The following is a 19179-nucleotide window of genomic DNA, read 5'->3' as shown; positions in this document are numbered from 1 at the left end:
ACCGGCGAGACTCCCTTCAACCTAACATATGGGACGGAGGCCGTCATTCCACTAGAGATTGGGCTCCCCTCTCCAAGAGTCGAGCACCACGATGCCAGCTCCAACTCTTCGCAGCTCAGAGGCAACCTCGACCTGATCGAGGAAACAAGGGAGGTCGCCCGAGTGCGTATGGCGAGGTACCAGCAAAAGACAGCTCAGTACTACAACGCCAGGGTCAAAGTCAAATCTTTCAGACCAGGGGACCTTGTCCTAAGAAGAGCTGAAGCCTCCCGACCAACTGAGCAAGGGAAGCTGGCCCCGAACTGGGAAGTACCATACCGAGTCACGCGCATCCGCCGACCCGGAACTTATCAATTGGAGTCTCTAGATGGGACTCCCATTCCGCGGAGCTGGAACTCTGAAAATCTCCGCGTGTACCATCAATAAAACCCCAAGGGATCCCCCATTGCTCAACTATGAATTTCACTCTGTGAATTTCATTTTATGATGGTCTGCGTACTTATTTTTGAGCTCACCTACACTCCTGATTATCTTATGGTGTCAGGTTTATTTCTCCTCCCCTGACCACGGTTGGGATGCCCCGATGCCTCGAGATGATGGAGTACCTGCGTGGACTCCCTGAAGATGTCCGTGAGTTCGTGGTGCGCTCTCCATCAACCAACGAGCTCGGCTCGTGCTCCTACCCCGACCTCGGCCGGGATGCCTCGAGACGTCGAGATGCCCCGGTTTATCGGGATGCCCTGAGACGTCGGGATACCCCGGCTATAGGGAAGCTCGAGACGTCGAGATATGAGTAGCGGTCCTCTCTGACCGGACGAGCTCGGCTCGTGCTCCATCGACTAATGAGTAGCGGTCCTCTCTAACCGGACGAGCTCGGCTCGTGCTCCATCGACTATTGAGTAGCGGTCCTCTCTGACCGGACGAGCTCGGCTCGTGCTCCATCGACTAATGAGTAGCGGTCCTCTCTGACCGGACGAGCTCGGCTCGTGCTCCATCGACTATGAGTAGCGGTCCTCTCTGACCGGACGAGCTCGGCTCGTGCTCCATCGACTATTGAGTAGCGGTCCTCTCTGACCGGACGAGCTCGGCTCGTGCTCCATCGACTAATGAGTAGCGGTCCTCTCTGACCGGACGAGCTCGGCTCGTGCTCCATCGACTATGAGTAGCGGTCCTCTCTGACCGGACGAGCTCGGCTCGTGCTCCATCGACTAATGAGTAGCGGTCCTCTCTGACCGGACGAGCTCGGCTCGTGCTCCATCGACTATGAGTAGCGGTCCTCTCTGACCGGACGAGCTCGGCTCGCGCCCCATCGACTAATGAGTAGCGGTCCTCTCTGACCGGACGAGCTCGGCTCGTGCTCCATCGACTATTGAGTAGCGGTCCTCTCTGACCGGACGAGCTCGGCTCGTGCTCTATCGACTATTGAGTAGCGGTCCTCTCTGACCGGACGAGCTCGGCTCGTGCTCCTACCCCGACCTTGGCCGGGATGCCTCGAGACGTCGAGATGCCCCGGTTCATCGGGATGCCCCGATACGTTGGGATGCGGTCTTCATTGACCAAGACGAGCTCGGCTCGCTGTCCACCGGCTTCAGCCGAGTAGCTCGGCTCGTTCTCCATCGCCGGATTTCTCTGCCGACGTCCCCAAAGAACGGAGTCCGAGCAGAGAAGCGTCTTCAGTCGCCTCGGCGCAAGGACGCACACGGTACAAGGTACCCATTTATTTAATGTTCTTACATTATCTATTCTGCTTTTGGATTTCTCTGCCGACGTCCCCAAAGAACGGAGTCCGAGCAGAGAAGCGTCTTCAGTCGCCTCGGCGCAAGGACGCACACGGTACAAGGTACCCATTTATTTAATGTTTTTACATTATCTATTCTGCTTTTGGATTTCTCTGCCGACGTCCCCAAAGAACGGAGTCCGAGCAGAGAAGCGTCTTCAGTCGCCTCGGCGCAAGGACGCACACGGTACAAGGTACCCATTTATTTAATATTTTTACATTATCTATTCTGCTTTTGGATTTCTCTGCCGACGTCCCCAAAGAACGGAGTCCGAGCAGAGAAGCGTCTTCAGTCGCCTCGGCGCAAGGACGCACACGGTACAAGGTACCCATTTATTTAATGTTTTTACATTATCTATTCTACTTTTGGATTTCTCTGCCGACGTCCCCAAAGAACGGAGTCCGAGCAGAGAAGCGTCTTCAGTCGCCTCGGCGCAAGGACGCACACGGTACAAGGTACCCATTTATTTAATGTTTTTACATTATCTATTCTGCTTTTGGATTTCTCTGCCGACGTCCCCAAAGAACGGAGTCCGAGCAGAGAAGCGTCTTCAGTCGCCTCGGCGCAAGGACGCACACGGTACAAGGTACCCATTTATTTAATGTTTCTACATTATCTATTCTGTTCTTGGATTTTTCTCTGCCGATGTCCTCAAAAAACGGACACCAAGCAGAGGAGCGTCTTCAATCGCCTCGGCGAAGGAGTGCTCATGACACCAGCACATTATTATACTAAGTTCGGTGAATTTCCGTCACGAGCTGACGAGCATTCGACCCATTCGTTGGAAACGAATCTGGTCCGCCCCGGCAACACGAGGATCGAAGTTCACTAACTTCGCAAAAATTTTAAGTCCTAGAGACCGCCTTAGGGCTCGGTCGAATTCTGGACTAAGCTCGGGAAGACTCTCCGAGCCCAAATCCTTGGTATAAGCACAAGCGTTGCTATACCACTGGTTGAAGGACCGAGCAATGGAGCTCGGCAAGCCAAACTTAAACTCAAACCCTGTGGCGGGTAAAGCTCAGGCCCTAGAGCCCATATCCTCGGAACCTAAAACGGATCCGAGCAGAGAAACTTGGACTACGATAGACGAGTTTCCAGAGAAAAAAAAATGTATATTCATTCCAAAAAGGCCCGTAGGCTAAGTACAAAATTCGGGTTCAGCCCTTACAAGTACGGGAGGCCATCCCGACTTTACAAAACGAAACAAAATTACACTCTAAGGCTCGAGCCCGACCACTTCGGCTTCGGCAGTGTCGAGAGCGGCGGGCTCAGCAGTCGGGACCTCCTCGGCCTCGGCAGCAATGGGAGTAGCCTCGGGGGCGGCTTCGGTCGCCTCGGCCTCCGGAGCATCCGCCTCCGCATCCGGCCTTTCGACCCCTGCTCCCGGTTGGAGCAAGTTCACGTCAAAATCCGGGAGGAGCCGCCGCAATTAATTGCGGAAATCCCGGAAGCCCTGGATCAGCCCATTCACGCCCTCCTCTTTCAGGAGGTCGCGGAACTCCTCCGACTCGCGAAAGAGCGCCACCGCGCTCTGAGCTTGCTCCCGAGCCTCGAGCTCTCGAGCCTCGTGGTAGGTGGCCTTCTTCTCGAGGGTTTTTATTTCCCGCTCGAGCTCCGAATGTCGGAGGCGGGCATTCCCCACCTCCTGCTCGCGGGAGGCCAGCGCCTGCTCGACTTCGGCCAATCGAGCCTCAGCAGCGCGCAGCTCGGACCTCGCCAACGCATGCGCGCCCTTTTCCTCATCGAGCTCGGCGGTAAGAGCTCGAATTCTTCCCTCGGATGCTCCGACCTTTTCTTGGAGCACCTGTCGTTCGGCCTCAGAGGCCTGGTACTTCGCTTCGGAGGCCTGGTACTTCACCTCGGCGGCCGTGTACCTCGTCCGGGCCTCGTCATACCCGCGCTGGCACCTCCGGGCCTTCTCCCGGTATTCTTGTACTAGGTGCATCAGCATCTCCGTCTCGTGCAAATGCTGTAAAAGAGACGAAAAGAAAAACATAAGGCGCCACTAGTAGAAAATCTATACAGATTACACAGGTGGAGAATTTTACTTACCCGGACGGCGTTGCAGCGGGTAAAGTCCATGAAAGCATTATAGCTCATGGACTGCATCATGGCCCGGTCGGCTGGGAGCAGCGCGACCCGGAATATCTCAAGCGCTACTCGAGGGTTTTCGAGGGCTGAATCACCCTCGAACACCGACCAGGTGGGTGCAAGGGGCACCCGTTCCCCCGAGCCCGATGGGCCCGGAAGGCCAGCATCGGCTGGCCTAGGCGGAACCGACCCCGAGGCTCCCTGACTGCTCCCCGGCTCGGAGCTAGGGGGCTGGGGTCGGACGAGCGGCCGATCTGACCGCCGCACAACTATGGCGGGGCGTACAAGCACGGGACCCGCAGAATCCTCCCCTGGTCGGCAACTGAAGCGTCCTGCCGACCAGGAATCTGCGTCAAGGGCGCCGGGCATGGGGGCGCCATCGAGGCTCCTCTGGAGACCGAGCCCCCGGAATCCGCGCCCTCCCTCCGACCAGCTTCGGGGCGCGCGGGCTGAGAAGGGCCCGCCTCGGAGTGAGCGGGGCGAGAAGGACCCGCCTCGGCCACCGCTGCCGCCGGGGGCGCCGGGGGCGCTGGGGTCGCCGAGACCTTCTGCTTCTTCCTCGGCTCGGTGGGCTCGCCCGAGAGCTCGGCTGCCCTCTTTTGGAAGCGGGCGTAGAGGACTTCGCTTTTCGTCACCATCTTTGCGATATCTGCAAAGGCGAACAGGATTAGAACATTAGAACAGTAAGGAAATAAAAAGAGACACTGTAACTACCCTTACCGTGGGGACGTGCCGAGCTCAAGCCCACGTTCACCAAAGCGTCCTCACATATGAGGCCGTTCAGTAAGATGCCGTCCCCGAGGCTGCGGATGGCGTCGAGGATCCCCTGCTCACGTGGAGAAAGTCTGGGGGGTTTGTTGATGGACTTGAGCTGAGCCGGTCCCTACCTGGGGTCAAACCCCCAGGACAGTGCAGAACCAAGGAAGAAGAATTTCCCCTTCCAGCCATGAATGGATGAGGGGGCACCATGAAAAAGTGGCCGACCCACCCGAAGGGCGATATACAGCCACTCTCCGTCTCCCGGATTCGACTTAAAAATAAAAAGTCGCCGGAAGACGTTGACAGAAGTCGGAATCCCCTGCAGTAAACACAGGGATAGAAAACCGACCACCGTCCTCCAGGCGTTCGGAGTAAGTTGCGCCGGAACCAACTGGCACACCGTTAGCAACTCATTCACGAAGCCGTGAAGAGGAAATCGGAGGCCGGCCCAGAGCGATTCCAGATGCACTCCGATCCGGCCTACCGGAGGATCGGTTATCCGGTCCCTCCGCCTGGCGGGCTCCAAACGGAACCCGTGAAGAGGGAAGAACCACTCTTCGGTCATCTCGACCTCCAGGACGCCCATGGTGGACTCAACTTCGCTAGGGAGAGAACCCATTGCAAGCGAGAAAAAGAAATCAAAAAGAAGAGGGACCTGAGGGAAATGCCGGAGAGAAGGAACTTCGGTCTGAGGAAGACTGGAAGGAAAGCTGGAAGCAGAAGGCAATAGAAAGAGGACGAGGGGTCAGGGGAGAGTTTAAATAGACCTCCCCAACGGCCCAGATCAGCGAGAAAAACGCTGTATCCTGTTTAGATGGCGACGCGTGTCGGTCCAAAAGACAGAACGATGCATTTAATTAGGGCTAGCGCTTCGGACGCCGAAGCGCCCCATCGGATCGTGCGGCCCCATCATGAGCCCACGACGAGAGGATGCTTCGCAAAAAGTGTCCCAATAATGAGACTCTTCGGAAAAAGAGAGACGCCGCCTATTAAAGGCACCTCAAAGCGCTCGATAATTCAAAACGCGCAACAAATTAAAATTTTCGGAATTCGTAATGCCCCAACTAAAGCTACTTCCCGCGCTCCAGCTGGTAGCCAACTGGAACTCGGAAGTCGGAGGGTAGTGTTGGGGAAAAAACCCCAAGTCATACCGCCACGGAGGCGCTCGGCCAAAGAGCGCCGACCGGGAGGATGCTCGGCCAAAGAATGCCGACCAGGAAGGCGCTCGACTAAAGGGCGCCGACCGGAGAGAGCGCCAAGAGGCGCCCAATCAAAATAACCAAGTAGAGATGCTCGGATAGGAAGAGCCGACCAGCGGACGCCGACCAGAGAAGCGCTCAACTAGAAAGCGCTGACTAGAGACAGCGCCAAGTAGAGGCGCTCGGCTAGAAGGTGTTCGCCCAAAGGGCGCCGACCGGGAGTACTCGAAGCAACCCCGCCACAGGGCGCCCCTATGGGCGACCGGCTCGGCTCGGCACCCTTGCCGAGCCGATGCCTTCACTAATACTCCTCCCTGCCTAACTTTCTCGAAAGGCCTGGCGGCTATACACGCGACTCTACTACAACCTGCCACTATCTCCAAGCCATCAAGGCATAAGACCTCCGCAAGTATTCGGCACGACCTGCCATTAATGCATGAGACTCCCTCAAGTCTCCAATGCACTCAGTCATTTAATGAACACGGCTCAAGACGATCTCCGGATCACTGAACCATCAAAGCGTATGGCTCTCCCTGACCGTCGGTTCATTCGGTAATAAATGCACTTACCATCCACGGACTCCAGGCCCATCACGACCGGCGGTTCAACCACTCCAACAGGTCCGATCGACCGTGACAACTCCCTGGTTCCGGTCTGAGTCGGCCTTATTTTCTACTACGCCATTAATGGGCCAAATCGTGCCCAATTATCACAAAAGAGGACAAATTCCCCTGTCACTTCCCGGGTAACACAATATCCCTCTATAAAAGGGAACCTGGGAGAAGAAGGGGGAGGAGAATTGAAACACAAGAAAACAGCACAGACACGATTGAGGACATCATCCTCTTCATCTTCTTTATCTTATCCAAATGCTCTCCTGCTTGCTCTCTCGACATACTCCCCCTCTGACTTAAGCATCGGAGGGCCGGCGCCGGGGAGCCCGGCCACCGGCTTTTTTGCAGGACAGGACAGGACTGGACGCACCACCCCTCTTTGCTCTCTTCCACTCCCCAGCGGAGGACGCGGCCGGCCGGCGCCCCGCCGTCTGCCCTCTCAGGCGCCGAAGCTCCTCCTTCTCCGGCTTCGCGGCGGCCCCCGGGTCCAATTTCCAGCAACAATGATGTTTTGGCGTCTCCAGAGCTTCTCCCTGTAGACACCTCCCTTCTGCAATTCTCACGATTCTTTCATCATTTTGATATAATAATTGTTGTAAGGTTTCCCTCAACAACCATTCTCGGAGAAAAAATATCATGCCCCGCTCACGATAAAGTTCAAAATTCCTTATCCAAAATCTACCTGAAGTTTATCTCCAATATAAGAGAGCCCTCTATCTTTTCTTCACAATTCTTCACAACGGTTTTATCATAACATCGCTCTTCTTAATTGAAGTTGCTTTATAATTGTATGGATCATAGCTCCATTTTTAAATGGCGCTCTACACCATTGCCAAAAACCCACCAAATAGTGCTGTTGGGCCGGGGCATTAATATCATCCTGGTACAGGAGTTATTTGTGCTTTGATCCATTTCCATCATCTCGCAACAAAAACTCAGGTAGAGGGACGCCATGAAAAGAGAGAGCCCGTCCATCGCCGATCGCAACGCCGAGACCGCCAACCCTTTTTTTCTTGGAAACAACTACTAAAACCAGAAAAAATAAACAGTGAAGTACTAAAATTCCACCACGAAATCAAATCGATCCCAAGAAAACATCAAAAAATTAGGGTTTAGAAACGAACTCAGAAGAAGAATTCAGGTAGGGGGCGAGTCGACAAAAGCTTCTTCCCGTCCGCGGCCAAACGAGAGAGCCGTAGCCACGAAGGCGTACATCACCACCAGCAGCTAAACCAGGCAAACAAGGATCACGGTGCGCACATCTGCCCAGAGGTCAAGATTCGACAACCCATCTCTCGCCCTCGAATCCGTGCCCTCATCTCCGATCACGATCTTGACCAGAGCTTCCACCGCCTTTTTGGATCCGTCGCTCGAGTCCGATGCACCGATCTCGAGCAGAGCTTCTCGCACGCGATCTATCACCAACACAGCCCTCACCTTCTCTTTGTCCATCTCCTTCTCCTCCTTCTCCGCACCATTTCGGTGCATCCGCCGGTGGGTTCGCCGGATTCCACCACTACGATCTCGTCAATCTTGGAAGAAACCGAAAAAGCCAAGATTGGAGGCTTCTGAGTCTCGAAAACAGAGAGATAGCGAGTCAAGAAAAGGAGAACATGCGATTCTTGAAAGATTTAGGGTTTGGTTTCCCTCAAAAAAATATATAGGGTTTGGAGAGCTCACTTCCGCCGGATCTTCCACGATGCTGGTCGCCTCCGGCGAAGAATCTTCCGGGTCCGATGGATCGTGGTGGATACCCTCCGGTGCGGTGGAGAACTCCCAGCTCAGGCGCTTGGGAACGATCTTGAGGGAAGAGAACAGGGGAGATGAAGGAATAGAACAGAAAATAGGGCTTGCTGAGAACTGTTTGGGATTTTCCTTCGCCAGAATTGGGATCGGATCGCTTCGAGAGAGAGGTTTCCTTTGATCGGGCGCGGTTCGCCGGTCGTGTGGTTTGGAGGACGGAGGCCTTCATGGCTGGGCGGGAAAGAGCAAAACTCTGGAAAAAGAAACGGAGAGCTTGGGGAACAAATCGAGGGGGCTCAAGCCTTCCGACTCGGTGCCCATCGCCCGGCCGTTGTGCCAACTTTGGGCTGGCTAACGGCATGATACTTAACTCAGCTGTAGAAAAGAGAAATTATATGGTACTATATAACCGTACATATCTTTTGTTAATCTCATTCACCAAATATTTATTTTCGCACATCACTACAGAAATAGGTAGCTGTGATTGACGGTGTGCACAACTAATATAGTACACGCTATATAGTATATAAGTATGTGTGTCAAATAGTTTTAGATAAATTTTTATCATATTTGACATCATGTAACGATAAGACCTGTTAATTTGGCAGAAGATAGTAGTTCTTGATTGAAGATTTGATACAAAATTATGGAGAAAATTTTGTTGCACTTGTTATTGCTTAAATAGAGAACAATGAATGAAACATCTTAACATCAACTCTCTCTCGCGCGCATGCTTAATTAGGTTGACTTCTAAACTGCCATCTCAAAGTCACAGACTATTACAGCCGGAGCACCATAGGCTTGGAAAGTACGAAAAAATCTGTGAAAAGGTCAGTATATGTATATTGAATCTTGATAGAAATTTAAAGGAAAAGGAAGTTTGGAACAATCAGTGCCCTTTAAAATTGCAACGACTATCATGCGATTTTCAGACCTTGTAATCTCTGACATAACCTTCAATCTACCTGATACTTCCTGAAGTGTCCGCAGATCTATTGAGTGGGATGTCAGTCGGACTATCTTGATTCTTGCAAGCAACTATGTCATAATAATAATAAAAAATCCTCAACTAATTATAAGAATGTACCTAGAAATTATAAAAATTTCCAGAGTTCTCCGTTTGTGGTCTTTACGAGAACTTGAAAGTTGGTCACTTGTAGGTAAGTAATGGTTTGTCGAAGGGGCTTCTGAACAATTTCTATCTTTAGTCCTGGTCTTCTTCTCTGTTAGTCGCATGCTGGTGCTCATTGATTGAACGTAACAAGGGAACTTTTAACTTCAATGAATCATCCAGCAGTATAGTGCTTCAAGAAATTCGTGCATCATTTTATAGAATGGACATTTGTCCTTCAACAAATTCTGGCTCTAAACATGATGAGGCCAAGGCAGAGCCTTTTGGCTCAACTATTTGACTCTGATCTGGAGTACTTTGCCTGCTGTTCTTATTAGATCCTTCCTCTGTTTTTGCCAATAATTTTTTTTGTTTCTGTTCCCCTACTGTTGTAGCCTGAAGTGCTGTAAGTCTCTTTGCTCTCTTACTCTCCAGCTCTGTTCTGTAAATTCTTTGTAACCTTGCCTTTTTCATTCAATAATAATAAAAAAAAATTCTTTAGTCCTGGTCTTCTCCTCCTCGCCATGGCTAGGTTTCCACCACTCCATCGACCTCACGTGCTCCCCCTCCGACGATCAAAACCTCCCATGGAGCCTTGTAAGCTTTCTACAAATAACCCCAGCTCCATTCTCTCCCCATCTTTGAATTCGAATCTTTTTTGTTTTCTTCCAAAAAAATCAGAGTTTTGGACTCCCATCCTTCTCTTAATTAGTTTCCAATTATACCTTTCTCCCCAGATTTTCAAAATATTGTTTAGGTTTTTTTCTCTCTCTATTCGCTTTTGTTTATTCATTTCCTGGCCTCATGAATGTTGATAACGCTGAGACATTCTTCTTTCCTGTATTTCTATGTTTTATAGCTCCATCTATTTTTCTGTTCGTTATATTGTTTTTATCTCACTTTAAATTGCAATTAGCCTCAGCTGGTACATGCTCGGATTTTTTTTTTTTGTGTGTGTGTCTCACCCTTCAATTATGGCTCATGCATTTGTATGTTTCTTCATTTTTCTTCCCTTCCGCTCAATACAAATACAATTTGTGAATGTTTATATATTGCAGGTATTTAAATTTTCCCAGGTATCCGAGTTAGTTGCATTGTAATCTTAGAATCCTGAAATCAAGTGGCAGTGTTTATGTAAGTATCTTAGTCCAAACTATCTTTTGTTTTAATGCCTAATTAGAGTGTTCTAATCATTTTTTATTATTATCAATCTTTGTTTTCTCCCTACAGCTTGAGTTGTTGGAAATCATGCGCTGATTATGTTGCATTTTCAAAAGTTTAATTCTTTTCTTTTTTTTGTAGTAGTAGTTGTTGTTTTCAGAGAAAGCAGGATGGATGGTAGTGAAAAAGGGGTCATTTGCACAAATCAGAACCAAGACTATTCCAGCATAACAATCCTTGCACTTGAGGCCCTGAGGATATTCACTTATATACAATTTCTTTTTTCTTTAAAGCGAACCAGGCGACTGTATTTGTCTAAAGTACGTCTCATGGATTTAATAAAAGGACATCACAATATATAAATCTAAGGCTGTTTTTGGTACCCATATAATGGAGATCACCCAACCTATCCTTCGGCATCTGCCAAAAAGACAATGTTATTCCCAGTATGACATGGGATAAAACATAACCACTGTCTCATCCTCTGGTGATGATACACACCTTTCGGGGGAAGGTTAAATTTGTTCTCACCAACTAGATTATATTTTGATCAGTACAGGGAGTTTACGGTGTTCTTATTATAATGAAGTAGATGATTAGGTATAGTAAGTAGGTCCAGGAATCCATTTCAAAGAGGAAGAAGAAAAAGAAGAAGAACAAGAATTATAAGCAGGTCAAAGGTTCTTCAAATCTAGCCTTCTAAGGCTTAATTACTGAAAAAATAAAAATGTGTAAACAACAGATACATGGAATAGGGGATATGACTTGTTGGCTGCGATGGAGACATGACAATGTTCTGGCCAACCATGGAAAAAACTCCACCATTAGGTCCATGATGCTCTCATTTCTGTCTTTCAGTGATGAACTTCTTCCAATTGTCACTCCAAGAACACCTTGTGAAGCAGAAGAATAGCATACTTATTCACACAAAAATCCAACAATAAGGATTCTGAAAGTAATAGGTACATATCCTTTGCACTAAGGAATCAAAATAGTACATCATGGTTCATGTCAAGACTGTCTGAAATCTCCCCCAGGGATAAAAGATCAAAGAACTCATCTCCTATAGTCTGACTAACAGGTTCAGATTGTGCTTGAAGCTCACCATAAGTACCAGTATCTCCATATCCGCTGTGAAGATCACTCTTAGACTGTGGAACAACTTGGGAAGACCCTGGCCTAAGGACCTCATCAATATTTGAGTTATTGGAGTTCCATGGAGTGCTTGCACCAACAAAGCTCCCTGGTCTCTGATCAATGACATGGTCGACAGAGAGCCAATCTGCAAAAACCTTAGGGAAGTGCTGCTGGATTGCCCCTTTGAAGGAGCCAAATTCCATTCTATGCACCATGGATGGGCCTGAATCTCTTGTAGATGATTCAGGAGGCTCCAGGAATTCAGAACTTAAAAACTTGTTAATGGTCTTTTCATGAGTTACTAGGCTTTGATTGGTCGAATCCAGTGATTGTGTTGCAGAGCCATGAGGATCTGATCCTTGAGCTTTAATCACTTTCTTCTTTAAGTAGGAATTCCAATAATTCTTCACTTCATTATCTGTTCTTCCAGGGAGATGCATCGCTATCCGTGACCACCTGAAGAACAAAATTGATAAATACCTCAGGCCATTTTGCAAACAGGACAAAAATCACCATGCATATTATTTTATTTTTTCTCCTTTTCTTTTCCTTTTCTTAAACAAAACCATATAGCAATCGAACTAAAAGTTCATATAAACAATGCGTAAATCCATTTGTAATAATTATTATCACACCAGTGGGTTTTAAGGTCTTAGCATGGGCACGGCTTGTGTGTGGAAAAATAAATCTGATTCTTCTTTTCTTTTCAGAAAACAAGGATCACCTATGCACCATTTCATTAAGAGAATAAAATGATGCAGAAACGAATGTTATTCTGGTTTGTGCCAGGAAATAGACAGTCTTCAGCTTGTCAACACATTGCCACATATGAGACCTGCATATGGTAATCTATTACAGACTTGCCTGAGTCTAACATTCGCTATCGAATGTCAAGCAATTAGAACTCTATATGTGATGCTTTACCTTGATTACATACTAAATATAGGTAGATATGCAGATCTAAGAAAGATGTGCCATACCGTACCAAACCGAGTGGTATGGAGCGTACTATACCATACCGTACCGGTTCTTTACCGGTATGCAGTATGGGGGGTGTACTGATACTCGGTATGCCAAACCGATCTCCGTGCTGGAGGTACCGATATAGTAACAGGGTGGCACTTGTACGGAGCCCGGTATTGAGATGGCATACCTTGAATCTGAATTCATTTCTCAACTTCATCAGTACAATTTTTTCATTTGATAGAAAGACTTTGTTAACTTTGCGAACGAATATTCATTGAAAACTTGTGCATTAATTATTCATATAAAACCCTACCTCTTCAGACATGCAATGCCAAGAGTTGACAATTTTAGATCTATTTGTTTCATATGTTGGGCAGCAATTTTGTTATCCAATTATTTTCCATTTTTTTCTGATGTATTTATCATCTATGAATCACCAAATGACCAAACATCAGCGAATTGTTTCAATCATCAGATAACAGGTAAAGGATTGGTGTTAGATGGCCCGACTTTAGAAGTTATGATATCAACTGGGCCTCTGTGAAGAAGCTAAGGTGTTTCATATTCATTCATTATAATAGCATATAAATGAACATCCAGCATGACACTAATTCTGATTTATTAAGCACTGAATTTTGCATTACTTGGGTTGCAGGAATCACCCAAGTATCATCTAAGATATCATGCAATGCTTACTTGTTGCCCCACTTGGCCTGAAGGTTCATGATTATTTCTTCCTCCTCTTGAGAAAAAATTCCCCGCTTTAATCCAGGCTTCAAGTAATTGATCCACCTCAATCTGCAACTCTTTCCATTTCGTTGTAAACCTGTCGACAAGGATTGGCGGTGATAAAGATAAATGAATTAAAAGAAAAAATAGTAAAAAGACAAAAACTATTTTATACAGAACAACTATGATTTATATGTCAAAATAAATGTGGGTTATGTCTTTGCTCTGTCATTTAATTATAACTCCTAATTCTTTAAAGAAGAATCTGAACAACAGTAGAAGGTTTGTTGGCAGGCTAGAGTGCCTGGCAGACTAAGTATTGTAGGCTAAATTTAGAGACACTAAGTGAGCTAATCCAGATGAGTAAGAAATTTTCATGATCCTTAAATTGTTATCAGTGACTTATCACCTGTATAAATTAAATGGCTATGGTTGATGCATGATGACTAATTAAGTTTATATTGCATGCAAACAAACAACTGATCTCTTCTGTTCATATTCCTGCAGGCCTCTTAGCCCAATGAGTTCTCAAGGTTGAACCATGAAAGACAAAAGTTGATTGTGATGTACACTCTTGAGGAAGACTAGATCAAGGCACAATATAATTCTGGCAGGAACAGCACAGACAAATGTGGATCATTAGTTAAACCAATTGAAGAATTCTGCTATGATGCAGGAACTCACCAGCTTTTACAGGAACTGCACTCCAGCAGCTGTGCCCATGCTTAAGGATGTAATCCCTCAGTTTCTGATCTTCTTCAGGAGACCACAACCCTTTCCTATAATTCACTTTGGGCTTCTCGCATGTCCCGCAACCCATTTTTGGCCGGCAAATCACTGGATACTGGCTGGAGTTTTCAGGGATTCAGCGACAACTGAAAACTCAGTTCTGACCTGTGAGATTCTCGGATGGTGAAGCAGCTTGGGATTTAAACTAGTTTGATTTGTTTTTCTTACATAGAAACTAATATAATATACACCTGGATCTCAAACAGAAACATAAACATTTGTAAACGTCTGACAACGTCGGCATTGGTTTCTGCAGCTCACTTCCCTCAAGAGATTGCTTTTGCTCTGTGTATGTTAAATTTAAGTTACCTTTATCAATATATAATGTTTTTTCCTCTGGAATCCAATGTCTTGACAATTCTGCATCAATCATTGGGGGGTACCTGGCACATTCAGGCTTTAAAATTCTAAGTATAGAGATGGAGTAGAAGCCATTGGTTTTCCTGGCACTTTTCTAAACATTTCTGCTGTACTTATCTACCGTTAGTACTAACCCTCTTTTTCTTTCTTTTTTTTTTAAAAAAAAAAGAGGGAACCAAAGGAATGAGCACTGCATGCTTCTCTACAAGGTGGTATAACTTAACAAGACCGATAAACATGTATTAGAGTTTTTTTTTTTTTTTTGTCAACCTCGTTCCTTATTTGCTGTTCTCTATATAAAAATACCAGATTCCAACTAATCTCCATGTGCTTCTCATTTTTCTTTCACCTCCTGATCTAATCACATGGTCCACTTCAATCTATATTAATTACATTTAGAGGAGGAACATATGGCCATTCGCAGTTACTTGAAATGATAGAAGGGGCAAAAGGTTCTTATTTTGAGAATGCTCCATGGTCATTCAAAGTTCAACTTACTAAAAGCTGAAAAGCTGAGCTTATGAGTTCAGGGTGCATTGCCTCACAAGGAGATGGAATTTCTTAATGAGATAATATTGATGGTGAAAAATTGCCAATTAGGAGACTGATGACCAGTGAAACAGGGATTGAATGCATGAAATATGACTAGGTTGGACATGATGAAAACTGATGATTCCATCCTTGGACAGGGACAATTCTTGTGCTTGTGTTAAGATCGGTCCACTTCCTCGTGCTCCAACTTGAATAATGTAAAAAGACTGGTCCACTTTGTAGTACCCCAACTCGAATAAATTATCAGTACGAACCTTTTTGGTGCAAGTTGAGATATTTTCACGTAACAGCGGAATTTGGTTCAGAGAACAATAGCCAATTTCTCTATTTTCTATCAAGCTTATCCATATAAACAGGTGAATCTAGTACACGCCGATAAGACCTTTCCTTCTTCTTCACTTTCCATGTCTTCATTGGTACAATCCTTTTTTCCTTTCAAACTAGAGAAATAAAGAAAAACACCCAGCTGAGAGTGAAATTGATACAATTAAATTGTTTCCACAGAGTTTGTTTCGAGTGCAGTAGCTGTTTGTTCATCATATTTATTGCCTGATAGCATCAATTCCACCTCCTATTCCAGGAATATGCATCAAAAACATTCTCCTTGTTACATCCATGCGCCTGGAGCTCAGGAATGACTGAAACTGTGGAATCATGCGTCATTTCTAGTAGCTGACTAGGTTTTTCTTGCAGCTGATAGAGGGAGGGCATTATTTACTGAGCAAAGTATGATCTCCATTATAGACAACATATCTTTCTTCCATTTCGCATAAAAACTTGTGAGTCATGAGCTTATACAAAAGAAAAGAGAGAGAGAGAGAGAGAGAGAGAGGATGATTTTGGTCAACACTTTTGTGCTTCCATTGCTGCTTATAATAAGCAGCCCAACTTGAACTTGAATATACTTGAATATTTATTTGTTCAAATGTATATCTTATCCATCTTTTCTTTTCTTTTTTCCTTTTGCTCTCTTCCTTAATCATCAAATGGGCCTTAATAGGATTGGAATTCCAACAGGGTCAGAAAAATAGTGTTCTTCGCTGGACAACTGCAAAGCTTTATCATTTCAATATAATGAAGAAAACAACCTTATCCAAGAAGTTTAATTAAATTAGACTGCTTGGCAGGAGAATACAGGAGTAATGTCAATCAGTAGCAAACACAGCCATCAACATCATGCTGCTTTTATTTCTTTTATAGAATTTGTTTCTAATTAAACGTCCAGTGCTTGCCACCTGTTTTCAGAAGAAATGACATATGCCTGTGGACAAATAAGGAAATACCAACTCCTTGAAAAGATATGCATCTTCCGGTGTCAACTAATCCCTTTGCAGTAATAGTAGATGGATGAATGACTCATCGTATTACTTTATATCCAAAGATATATTAATTAGGAGATTTGGGTCCATAAAAAGATTCTTCCTTTCACTAGGCATTAAAAACTTGTCCGTTTAAAGCACCTTATGATTAAGAAACCACAAGGTCTTTTTTAATATGAAAGGCGCAATTGATCATTATTGCTAGAAATGAACAAGAAAGTTTTGTCGTGAAATGCATAGAAGCCGTCCTCTTTAGAGGCCACATATATGCCTGTTTAAAAACCAAGTAAGAGTGATTTATGTACAAGTCAATGCTTGAGGGCACCAAATGGCTTGGGCTCAGTTTGGTTTGTGGGAGGAGGAGATAAAAAGTAAGGTCAGTAGAAAAATAAAAAAATACCTCATATTTGGTTTGAGTTTTTAAATGAGAGAGATAAAAATGTAAGTTTTTCATAAAAATAAAATTTCCACATTTTATTGAAAAAAATTATGTAAGACATGGAAATATCCAATTCCTCCTAGTTAAAAATTACGATAATTTTTTTTTCCAAAAGTACCTTTAAGCTTTTAGACAAAATAGGATAAGATGTTTTCTTTATTAAGAGCATAACATATATTTTATATATTTTTTTTGGTAAAATAGATGTTCAACAAAATATAGGTTGGTTTGGAATGTGTCACTTTTTATGGCCAACCAATTGTGAAAAAACTATTCTTTCAAGTATCACTTACCGAGAAGAAAAAAATATTTTAGTAAAAAAAAAAATTCTTTCGGCGAACTAGAACACTTGGTTCCAATGATTAACGCACCTGAAATGAACTGAGGTAAAGCTGACGCTACAAAGGCACCGTCACAATTAGATCTTGGTCATTCGGTAATCTGATGATGTTTACCTTCACAAAAAAGGAAGGCTTACATCTACAGGCAACTCCTGGAATAGTTGCTTGCCAAAGCCTCTGAATGATGATGACTTAATTTTTAAAGTGGATCAGGATCATATAATACAACAATCGTATAATACAAAAATTTGCTGAAAACCAGATAGAGCATTATTTTAAAATATGCACCAATACCATTTTTATTAAATTGTACATAAAACTAGGTCCGGCTAAAATTTATCTTAGCTCGAGCCTAATTTGATTGCTGAGCCAAGTAATTGGGTCAAGTTTTGATTGAGTAATCAGGTCGAACATATTACTTGATCCAGGCTAATTGGATCAGCTTGGGATCAGAATGTAGGCCTTCGACAAGCCTAATACCAATCCTTCTTTCAGTCAGTATAGTTATATACCTAAGCAAGTTTATTGCATTGAGTTTACTAGAGAGAAAAATCATATATATTTAACCTAGCACTGCTATTTCCTCTTCCTTGTGGCAGATAGTTGATGTGGCAGCGATCCTAAGTCATCGTGTAACGGAGCATGGTTTCATCTGGAGCATCACCAAACTCTGGTCCAGTGGATGGCAGAAGATCTTTTGATAAGTTAGGACAACAAAAATCAGCAAATCTGTCTCATTAGTTGTATTCACTCATACAGTCAAGCCCATGGCCTAAACCCAAAAATTATTTGATAAGTTGTAATGCTAGATTGACCTGTCTCGGCTTATTTAACCCCAATTACACGACCAATTGACATATAGAGTCAGATGCGACACATTGTATGTCATGATTAATCTAAGACCCAAAGCTAAATTGACTCATCAAAACATACTTGACCATAAGTGCACAATGAATTGATTTCTAGAGGAAGCAGTGAAATAAAAGTTAACGTTGAGAAACTTTTCAGATGACCCTGGTTTACAAGCTTGGGACACAAGCCAAATGATTTGCGACTTTATCTATTGTGTTTATTTATCATGGAACATGTTACCTAAAGATCTTTGCTGGGATTTAAATTACTTATAATTTCCTGTGCTTGTTGTAAAGTTAGCATCACTTTGGTGCCCTACTTTGCAAGAACAACTGAACAAGTGTCTAGAAAAAATTCTTTATTAGCCACCTAAATGGGCGGCTAATTGGTTATAAGTAAACTAGGCTTTATAATAGTGGGCAGGCTCAAAATTTTAAGGGCTTCTCTACTAAAAGTAGATAGACAAATCAATAAATAAAGCAAGGGCTTGTCCAACGATAACTTGTCTGCAAAGAGTTGGAGAGTCACAATTATAATCAAAGTAGCCATGGATAATGATAGAAGAAATATTGGATATCTTAATCTTGGATTAGACCGATCTTCTTGATCTCAATTTTAACAAAGGTGAACAACTTTAGAGAAAACTGAGATGTCACTTTACTCGTGCTCATAAAGCCATCAGTTATGGTAACACTACAGTCAATGTATGATCGATATAATTAATGTGCAAACAACCGTTATCTAGAATGCCGCGCTAAATTAGATAACGGATTAGTACTCTACTCTATATAAAGGGGTAATCCGAAGATTCTCAGATAAGCTCATTTTGGGAGACTACTATTTACCACCGTCAATGTATGGTCGACATAATTATCATGCAACTGGCCGTTATCTTGCAATTAAAGTATGTCGCGCCAAATTAGATAACAGATCAATACTCTACTCTATATAAAGGAGTGATCGAGGATCCTCAGATAAGCTCATTTTGGAAGACTACTCCCTACAAATTTTCTTTCTTCTACATAACTGCTCTGCCATTCTGACTTAACCATCGAAGGATTTTTGTTGGAAATTTTTCGACAAGTAGACTTGTTGCATCTTAGCCTCGAAGGTGATCAAATCTTCCCGACCTCAATGCGAGCCGATCATCGTTCGATTCAGAATCTAGGGGCAATAGATAATCTGATGCTTATCTAATGATACAAATTTTTTATCCCAGAAGACACACGAGACAGCTCG

General features: G+C 44.8%; 1 protein-coding gene and 1 long non-coding RNA gene across 2 annotated transcripts; both read right to left on the bottom strand.

Moving 5' to 3' along the window:
- Positions 1 to 6743: 6743 nt before the first annotated feature.
- Positions 6744 to 8572, bottom strand: LOC113463550. The gene is made up of 3 exons (XR_003387949.2): positions 8122 to 8572; positions 7566 to 8009; positions 6744 to 7467 (listed from the first exon to the last, which is right to left on the bottom strand). It is a non-coding gene; the product is annotated as an uncharacterized LOC113463550 (long non-coding RNA).
- Positions 8573 to 11099: 2527 nt separating this feature from the next.
- On the bottom strand, positions 11100 to 14376 carry LOC103719426 (MYB-like transcription factor EOBI). Its single transcript, XM_008808664.4, has 3 exons — positions 13973 to 14376; positions 13256 to 13385; positions 11100 to 12049 (listed from the first exon to the last, which is right to left on the bottom strand). Exons 1-3 carry the CDS (start codon positions 14106 to 14108, stop codon positions 11443 to 11445), a joined length of 873 nt encoding a protein of 290 aa, XP_008806886.3. The 5' UTR covers positions 14109 to 14376; the 3' UTR covers positions 11100 to 11442.
- Between the last annotated feature and the right edge of the window lie 4803 nt (positions 14377 to 19179).

The sequence above is a fragment of the Phoenix dactylifera genome, chromosome 17 (genome assembly GCF_009389715.1).
Source record: "Phoenix dactylifera cultivar Barhee BC4 chromosome 17, palm_55x_up_171113_PBpolish2nd_filt_p, whole genome shotgun sequence".
NCBI lineage: Eukaryota > Viridiplantae > Streptophyta > Magnoliopsida > Arecales > Arecaceae > Phoenix > Phoenix dactylifera.
Note: the sequence above shows the minus strand (reverse complement) of the source record. Positions and strands in the feature narration are given on the sequence as shown.

Excerpts from the sequence above, each read along its gene's own strand:
- LOC103719426 (XM_008808664.4), bottom strand. The coding sequence starts at position 14,108 with ATGGGTTGCGGGACATGCGAGAAGCCCAAAGTGAATTATAGGAAAGGG. Across the intron at positions 13,386-13,972 it reads TGCAGTTCCTGTAAAAGCTG|GTTTACAACGAAATGGAAAG; the intron begins GTGAGTTCCTGC and ends CCTTGTCGACAG. Across the intron at positions 12,050-13,255 it reads CAGGCCAAGTGGGGCAACAA|GTGGTCACGGATAGCGATGC; the intron begins GTAAGCATTGCA and ends TTTGTTCTTCAG.